This window comes from Neopelma chrysocephalum, unplaced genomic scaffold (assembly GCF_003984885.1).
Source record: "Neopelma chrysocephalum unplaced genomic scaffold, ASM398488v2 Primary Assembly neopelma1_205, whole genome shotgun sequence".
NCBI lineage: Eukaryota > Metazoa > Chordata > Aves > Passeriformes > Pipridae > Neopelma > Neopelma chrysocephalum.
In genome coordinates, this window is record NW_020897867.1 from 108854 (window position 1) to 117366 (window position 8513).

Genomic DNA, 8513 nt, shown 5'->3' on the forward strand with positions numbered 1-8513 from the left:
GCTCGGGGCCCTCGGTGGTCACGGATCGGCTCACGCGCTTCTGTCAAGTTTTGCTGTTGCTGAACTAAACTAAACTAAACTAAACTAAACTAAACTAAACTAGTGATTTGCAAACCCTGGAAACTCCCCCCGGGGAGGGACCCCCGGGAAGGGACGTCCCGTGGCGGGGGCCGGGAGAGCTCAGAGGGCCCAGGGGCCACTCCCCCCAGCCCCGCCGTGGCCTTGGGCAGGTCACTTCACCTCTTTGCCTCAGTTTCCTCATCTGTAAAATGAGGGTGGTACCTCCCCGTGGTGCCGACCTACCTCCGGGAGCGGGGGGTGCCTGGAGCCTGTGCTGGGAGGAGGGGAGGCCCCAAAGCAAAGGTTGGCCCTGGGTTGGTCTGGCTGCTGCAGCTCTGGGGTCCCAGCTCTGGCATCACGGTCCCGGGTCTGGGATCGCTGCAGAGCCACGTCCAGCTGAGTGTGGTTGTTTTACAGAAAAAAAAGGATGGTTTTGGGAAAGCTTGGGGCTCTGGGAATCGGGGGAGCTGGTGGTGCTTTGCCAGAGGCTCCTCTGAGCTGCTCTTTGGGTTCCAGGGTTTCTCTCATGGAATCACGGGATGGATGAGGCTGGACGGGACCACAGGAGGTCACCCAGTCCCACCCTGTGCTCACAGAGGGTCCCCTCGAGCGCAGAACTCCGGGCTGTGTCCGGCTGGGGACAGGGACAGGGACAGGGACAGGCACAACCTGCGCTGCTCTGGAGGTGGCGATGAAGGATGTGAGGGACAGACGAGGCTGGGAGAGCCTTGAGACCCTCCTGGAACATTCCAGAAGCCGTGGTGAGCTTTGGGAAGGGCCGGGGCACAGCACCTGCAGCCCCGGATCTCAATAAGCTGTGAAGCAAAAGCCTTTTGTGCACATGAACCAAAAAGAGAAGCTTTGACACTGAAACACTTCACGGGCACAACCGGCCCTGGGGGGAAAGCAGGAGCCAGATCTGAGCCCTGGGATTTCTCTTTGCCTGTGATGTAATGGATCATTCCCATGTGGAACATCCTGCAGCAGGGGACATGGGGACAGGGCTGGACCCGCCACTGCTCCTCCTCGGGGAGGTTTGTGGAGGGATCAGAGCCCTGAGGGCTCCCTCTGGGAGGGTCCTGGGCCTCCCTGAGCCTGCAGAGCTGCGCAGGGATGTCACCCCCTGTGATTCCTGTCCCCTTGTCCAGCTGGGAGCTCCAGTTCCACGCTCAGCCCCGTGTTGGGAGCTCCGGGGCGGTCACTCCGTGCCTGGTTCCGTTCCTGCTCCACCTCTGTGGGCAAAACCTGCTCCCTCCTGTCCCTGGTGAGCACAGGGACACCCACCTACCTCCCCTGGGCCGGCCTGAGGTGTTTGCCAAGTGCTTTGGGGTCCTGGGGTAGTAGAGGGGGATGCAGAGGGGAAATGCCGGGTCCTGGAGCCTCCCGGGGGAGCTCCGACAGGGAATCCCCAACAGGGAATCCCCAACAGGGAATCCCCCTCCCGGGGCTGCTCCCAACACAAAGTTCATTTTCCCCGTTCCCAACAGATCCAGGTCTCTCATCAGAGTAATGAAGCAGAAGGAAGAACAAGAGTTGAAGTTGCTGTCTAACCTTTTCGTTAAGTTAATCGTAGGTACTGACCTCCTGCTATTTAAGTGTTTACTATCTATTTGCTGTAAAGTTTTGTATATTTTGTAAACTTTTCCCCCCCAGATCGTAGATGTCTAAAATCGTTGTACATCGGGTTCTTTTCTACTCCATTGTTCAGCACAAAGTGTGGTTTTTATTTAGAATAATAAAAAGGAAAACGTTGAGCTCTTGTAGCTGCCTCTGTATAAAACCTGTTCCTCCCGGAGTTCCCGTCTCCTCGGGAATGCCCGGGAAGCACGTGAGGCCATCCCGGTATCCTGCTCCCATGCTGAGCTCAGCAGGATTCCTGGGGCAGGTCCAAGGCTCTTCCTTGTCACTTCCAGCACTGGGAGTGGCCCAGGGTTGTGCCAGGGGTTGTGGCATTCCCGTGGGATGAGGGGATGGGAGGAGGGAGGGCTGCAGCAGCAGGGTGGGAGCAGAGCTCCCCCCCCACCCCCATTAGGGAATCCCAGGGTTTGTGTGCCTGGATGAGCCCCTGGGCGAGTGGTCTGGGGGGTGAAGGAGCCGCTGTGTCCCAGGAATGAGGGAATCACTGGGGGCCAGCCCTGGGTCACCACCTGGGGCTGGGTGGGGGGTTATTTAAGGCCACTCTGGCCCTGAGATCTGTGGACAAAGTTGCAGGTGAATTAAGAGAGTTAAAAATAAAGTTTAATAGGTCAAATACCAAATTTTACATGTTTAGGTAACTTGAATATATTGTTGCCCTGGTTTGTGTCACACATCAGGTGGTTTGTTGTTATTTGCCGTCCATTCTGTCACTGGAAGTGGCAGGGAATTGGCAAAGGGAAGCCCAGGGAGGATTTGGGGATGAAGGTGTTGGGGACCCCCAAGTTCAGCCTCAGCCCGGGGGAGTAACAGAATTAAGGAAGGGGAACAGCCTGAGCTGCTGCCCTGGACAGGGAATTGCTGTGGTGAGGGGGCTGGTGCCTTCCCAGTGTTCCTGTTTGGATTTGGGTTGTTCCCTCAGCACTGGTGTCCCTGGGGGACCAAGGAATGTCCCTGCAGAAGGAACCCTGTGGTGTTTAGGGATTTACCCCGTTGCAGGACCCCTGGAACTGGCAGAGTCAGTTCAGCCCCGTGATAACCCCACATCCGTGTTAACTCCCGGTCCTGAGCTTCTCCCAGAACATCCTGCTCCCCCCCTGCTCCCACCCCGTGCCACCAGCATCCTGCCCCCAGAACTGCTGATGCTCTGCTTTTTTCGCAACGTGTTTCTGGAGCAGCTCAAGGCCTCTGGTAGATTTATGGGCCCTGTTGCTCTGTCACCTTCCCCGGCTGAGGGCTCGACCCGCAGCACGTGACCGAGATCAGATTCCAGAGGAGGATGAACTTTCTCCAGATGCTCCCGGTTCCTTGCACGGCACAAGCCCAGCCCTCTCTCCAGCCCCGAGGGTTTCTGCACGTGACCAAGATCCCACGGGGACTTTGGTGGGAGGGGAAGGGCTGCTGGAGCCTGATGGTGTTGAGAAATGCACCCGGTGGTGTAAGGGAATGTTCCAGAGGAGGCTGGATTAACAGGATGGGAGACCCAAACTGGGAACCCACCCCGGCTCCCACCCCTCAGTCTGGAGCAGCCCTGCCCAGTCAAACCCAGTTTAACCATCACTAATTTGCTGCTGGGTTTGCAGAACTGCTCTCGAGGAGTTGCTGATCTCGAATCCCAGTCGCTGCTCCCCTGGTCCCAGCTCAGGTCCGTGCCCTGCTCAGCCCCCGCGGCTGCCTCGCCTTCATCTCTCCCAGATCAGGCTCTGGACGTTTCTGGGGGCAGGGGAGGGAGGTTTTTGTTCCCAAGGGTGGTTCCCTCTCTCCTGCTCAGGGTGCCAGTGACAGTCTGGGGGTGCAGAAACACCCGTGATGGGGCAGATCGTGCACCCCAGCCCTGCAGCTCGGGGGGCACGGGGCTCAAATCCCAGGGGCGGGGTTGGGTTGGACCCCGAGTGGAGCAACTCACTAATTACTGCAAAGATTTCCTTTGGGGAACGGGGAATCTCTCTCTGATTCTTTCTTTAGCTAAATAGGTCTGACACAGCAGCACTGCAGAGGAAAGATGTGTCTGTAGCTCCTGCACCACCTCCCCTCGTGCCTGGCACCCTGTCCTGCCTGGCAAGGGAGGCTGTGCCAAAGCAAAGTGTCTCCTCATCACCAGGAAAACCGATCCCGGTGTCCCCGGGGAGCCGCTGCCGCTGCCACAGGGGGTGGGAGGGTCCGAGACCCCCCTTAGTTGGGAGGGTTGTTGTCCTTGGAGATGACTATGGAGTGTTGGGTGGTGGAGGAGGAGTTGCCAGCGCCCTTCGGGGCTCCGTGGTCCTTGGGGATGTACCTGACCACGGCGGAGACGAGTTTGCTGCGGAAGTTCTTGCTCAGGAAGTTGTAGAGGACGGGGTTGACGACGCAGTGGAGCATCGTGAGGCAGTCGATGATGTCGTAGAAGAAGTAGAGGAAGCGGGCGAAGGCGCAGTTGAGGATGATGTGGGTGCCGTCGAGGGTGAGCAGCATCAGCACGGCGTGGAAGGGCAGCCAGCTGACGAGGAAGACCACGACGTAGGCGTAGATGAGCAGGCAGTGCCGCCGGCTCTCGGGCTTGGCGCGCCGCAGGAACCGGGCGGTCAGCACGTTGAAGACGGCGATGACGGGGAAGGGCACGAGGAAGCCGATGGTGGTGGTGGCCAGGCTGACCCCCAGCGCCCACTCGTCGTAGGTCTCGAAGGGGGCCATGAAGATGCAGATGGGCTCCCCGGTGTTGACCAGCTGCATGTGGACGACCTCCAGGAAGGGGATGGAGGCGGCCAGGACCCAGCTGCAGGCGCAGGCGACGCGGCGCGCGAGGTGCTGGTGCCGGCGCCAGAAGAGGGAGGAGCTGGTCAGGGACACGTAGCGATCCACGCTCAGGCAGGTGAGGAAGAAGATGCTGGCGTACATGTTGGCGAAGTAGAAGTAGTGCGTGAAGCGGCAGAGGAAGCTGCCCCAGAGCCAGGTGTAGTCCAGCATCACCTCCAGCATCCAGATGGGCAGCGACAGCATCACCCCCAGGTCGGCGATGGCCATGTTGAGGATGTAGAGGTTGACCAAGCTCTTGTTGCCCCGCGTCTGCCAGTTGACCCAGATGACAAGGAGGTTCTCCACCAAGCCCACCACGAAGATGAGCAGGTAGAGGATGAAAAGGATCACCCGCTTGACGTTCTCGTCCAGGCTGAACTCGCAGTAGGTGTAGGTGTGGTTCAGGAGGTGGAACAGCTCGGACCAGTTGTGGTAGTCCCCGTACTCGCTGGGGACAGTGTGTGTCTCAGGGGGGGCTGTGGTCATCTCAGCCATCCTGGCGCTGCAGGGAAAGGGAGAGCACCGAGCTGGAGAGTCTGAACACGCAGAACTCGGTCCTTGCACGGGGCTCAGACCCTTCTGGGGGGGTTTAACCCAATTTTTAGTCCTATGGTGACTCCCTACACCAACCCTCGAAAGGTGCCGTGTCTGCCCAGGTGATCCCCTCACATCCCTGACTAAATGCCAGCCACAGACATCAGCCTCACTGGTGGTTGTCCCTGTCCCACAGCCTGGCCCGGGGCACGGGCTGGTGCCACTGAACACCCCGGTGACTGTGCCCCAGACTCCACTCCAGCAGGAAAGGCCCCGTCCCCCTCCCGAGCCCTCGGAGTGTGGTCCCTCACTGGCTCTGCCTGTCTGGTGGCTGCGCTGCCGGGAGCCCTCGGGACTTCCAAGTAGGTGACAAAATCATAAAGTCAAGGGAAATGCAGTTGACCTCAACATCCTCTGGTGCCTCAAGTGAGAGCTCTGATCCCGGTACAGCTGCATCAGCACGGCAGAGATGCCACAGAACCCATCCAGCCTTGTGCCACTGGAAGAGCTCAGGACCAGCCATTCCCTCGGGGAAGCTGGAGGAGCGTCCTGGGCTGCCGGGGTGTTCCCGTGGAACTGGGACCCCAATGAGCCAGGAATGCCACAGTCCCCCAGCAGGGTGGCATCCCTGCAGCAATGGGCTGACACCCACCCACTCCCAAAACCATGGAGAGGCTGGACATGCCTTTCCCATGGCTCCCTGACCTCCCACCCTCTCCACACTGTGGGTCCTGAGAGGCCCGTGGGGTTGGGGAGAAACGGATGGGAGAGGGGACACATGGACAGAAAAAGGGACAGAGGGATGGGAGAGGGGACAGAGGGATGGGAGAGAGCACAGGAGGACAGGAGAAGGGACAGAGGGACAGGAGGGAGGAGGGCCAGCTCTGCTCACCTGCTGAGGGCTGTGCAGGGGCTGCTCGGGAGCACCGGGATCCTCTCGGCTCAGCGGCTCCGGCGCCTCTGGAGAGCAGAGCTCGGGGTGGGCTTGGTGGCTGCTTCCCGGCAGGAAATGACTGTCGTGGTCCAACATCCTGAGACAGCCCAGCGTGGGTGACACTGCACTGGGTTTCCAGCCCTGGGGCTCGGCTCCCTTTTGATTTCGCCGCAGGGCTGGGCAGGGATGTGGGGAGGCCCCGGGCAGGTGTTGGTGTGGGAGCTGTGGGTGCCCGGGGATGGGGGGATGCAGGGGGGTCCCCGAGGCTTCCGGGGGGGTCCCCTCCACAATCCCCCTGCTGGGCTCGGGGGCTGGATCCTGCCTGGATCCTGCTGTAGGGAAAATGCATCCTCTGGGATGGGCTCTTCCAGGCCAGGTCCTGCCCCGGCACTGGGACTCCTGCAAGGGTGGGTTGTGGGACAGGGGCCAGCAGCTGTCCCTGCTGCCACCACGGCACCGAGGTGAGCTCAGGGTTTCATTTGGGGAGAAAAAGGCTGAAAGCTGCACTCTCTGCCCGGGCAGTGCTGCCGCAGGAGCTGGGGGCAGATGGACGTCACCACAGAAGCACCTCTGGCCGGGCAGCAATTAATCACGGAGCTGTGATTGCCCTGCGGCCCGGCAGGGGAAGGGAGGGGGCTCGAGCCTTGCCCTGGTGCTGGGGAGGGGGCTGATAGGCAGAAAATTTTGCATCGGGCTGCAAGTCCTGCGAAACAATTGCAGGAAATCTCCTTTTTCGAGTGCAGACAAGACTTTGGGATCAACAATCGGCTCGGAAGGAAGGCACGGCCGGAGCGGGGAAGCACGAGGGCACTGATAAGTCGGGTCTCACAACAACAAGCCCAGCCCGGTGACCCCGTGTGCAGGTACCAGCCCTGGCAGGACCCGGGGTCCGGGTTCCAAACAGGAACTCGGCAGCTTCGTGCTCACCCTGGGCACGTTTTGGCTCGGCTGGGGCCACCGGGGTGGGGAGGAGCTGCTCTGCCACGGAGGGGCTGGGGGTCTCTGCCCCCCCTCCACAAGGGGAAAGGGATGCTGTGCTGGTTCTACTTAAGAGGTCAGGGAATTTCCACACAGAACTGTGGGATTCAGAAGGACCAGGATGGTGCTGGAGGGATGTGAGCACAGGTGACCCAGGGCAGGTGCAGCCGAGGCCGCAGCGTCACCTCCCAGGAGCTCCTTGCACTGATCCCAGGCCCCGGGGACACCCGGAACGTGACGCGTGGGGGCTGCTGGGGACGCGGTGCTGCTTTGGCGAGCTGAAGAAAGCGTTTTGGAGAAGCTTCCTCGGCGCTGCTCCAGCGCTGCAGGCCAGCGCCCAACCCCAGGGACCTGCCCCCCAGCTACTGATCGCTAATCTGCCCTTAATTAGCGGGTTGAGCGAGCAGGGATCACCGAGCAGGGATCACCACCCACGCGCCCAGGGGATGGATGAACTGCCCCGCCTTTCCCAGCACGTTCCCTGCCGGCTGATCCGGGACATCCCTGAGTACGGGGCTGCTCCGGGCACAGGTCCTGCCACGGGAGGGGTCACCCAGCACCGGACACCTCGGAGGCACCACGAGCAGCCCCAGCGCTGCAGCAGCTTTATTGAGCACGGTGCCAGAGGCACGGGGACAGCGGGCACCGTGTCCCGCCCTGCTGGCCCATCTCAGGGGGTCCCGCGGGCCGGGGTGGGCAGGAGGAGGCCCAGGAGGGTGTCGGACAGCCAGGCCGGGCAGTAGCTGAGCGGCAGGAAGATGATTCGGGCGTCCCAGCCCGCGGCGTAGCGGCTGCGGGGGCGGCGGGAGAGCAGCGCGTGGGTCATGGCAGCGGTGACGGGGGACAGGCGGGAGCTGCTCAGGCGGTGCACGAGGAGGGTCCTCCTGGACACTGCGGGGGCACAGCGGGGTCAGCCCGGTGGCCATGGGTTCAGCCTGGTGATGGTGGGTCAGCCCGGTGGCAGTGGGGTCACCGGGGGTGATGGTGCCATGCAGGGATGGACTCACGTCTGTCCGGGTACCGGTGTCCGTAGGCTGCCCGGGTCTCTGCTGGGAGCCGCTCCCAGAGGCGCGTGAAGTCCTGGGCCAGCGGCACAGGGTCGATCATCGCCGTCCGGAACCCGCCGGGCTCGATGATGGAGACCTGCACCCCAAAAGGACGCATCTCCCGCCTGCCCGAGGCGGGGACGTGAGCCAGAGCTCCTGTCCCGAGCTGGGGGAGAGAGGGGGAGCCCGTGACCCCCCCACCAGGCACCCCATCATAAACACAGAGGAGCCTTGTCCTTGCTCAAGAGTCCTTTGAAACCCTTCGCCTCGTTGCACAACTCCAGCCGTGCCCACGTTCCCACCCCGGGGCCTGGTCAGGGTTTCACAAGGTCTGGGGGAAGGACGTGACTGGGAGCCACACAAAGCCCTGTGTGTGGGGGCAGTGGGGCAGAGCAGGGGGCTGCTGGACCAGCACAGGGAAGCGCCGGGGGCCACCAATGCCGTACCTGAGGCTGTCGGAGAAGGCCTCCACGCCGAACTTGGAGATGCAGTACCCGCCGCCGAAGCAGGAGACGCGGCCCATCACACTGGCCACGTTGACCACGCGGCCCCGC

At 61.7% G+C, this 8513-nt stretch overlaps 2 protein-coding genes and 1 long non-coding RNA gene across 4 annotated transcripts; 1 reads left to right on the top strand and 2 right to left on the bottom strand.

Annotated features, from left to right (window-relative positions):
- The first annotated feature begins 417 nt into the window (after positions 1 to 417).
- LOC113977200 lies at positions 418 to 1814 on the top strand. The gene is made up of 2 exons (XR_003537282.1): positions 418 to 1368; positions 1548 to 1814. It is a non-coding gene; the product is annotated as an uncharacterized LOC113977200 (long non-coding RNA).
- Positions 1815 to 2280: 466 nt separating this feature from the next.
- Positions 2281 to 6433, bottom strand: GPR182 (G protein-coupled receptor 182). 2 transcript variants are annotated; one of them, XM_027703102.1, is made up of 2 exons: positions 5899 to 6433; positions 2281 to 4988 (listed from the first exon to the last, which is right to left on the bottom strand). In XM_027703102.1, exons 1-2 carry the CDS (start codon positions 6029 to 6031, stop codon positions 3868 to 3870), a joined length of 1254 nt encoding a protein of 417 aa, XP_027558903.1. In that variant the 5' UTR covers positions 6032 to 6433; the 3' UTR covers positions 2281 to 3867. The 2 variants fall into 2 exon arrangements, with proteins under 2 accessions (XP_027558903.1, XP_027558901.1); XM_027703100.1 differs by having other exon boundaries at positions 2281 to 4973; positions 5916 to 6201.
- A 1116-nt stretch (positions 6434 to 7549) lies between these two features.
- LOC113977197 (short-chain dehydrogenase/reductase family 9C member 7-like) lies at positions 7550 to 8507 on the bottom strand. Its single transcript, XM_027703097.1, has 3 exons — positions 8406 to 8507; positions 7921 to 8084; positions 7550 to 7804 (listed from the first exon to the last, which is right to left on the bottom strand). The coding sequence occupies exons 1-3, from the start codon at positions 8480 to 8482 to the stop codon at positions 7584 to 7586; spliced, it is 462 nt and encodes a 153-aa protein (XP_027558898.1). The 5' UTR covers positions 8483 to 8507; the 3' UTR covers positions 7550 to 7583.
- Positions 8508 to 8513: the final 6 nt, after the last annotated feature.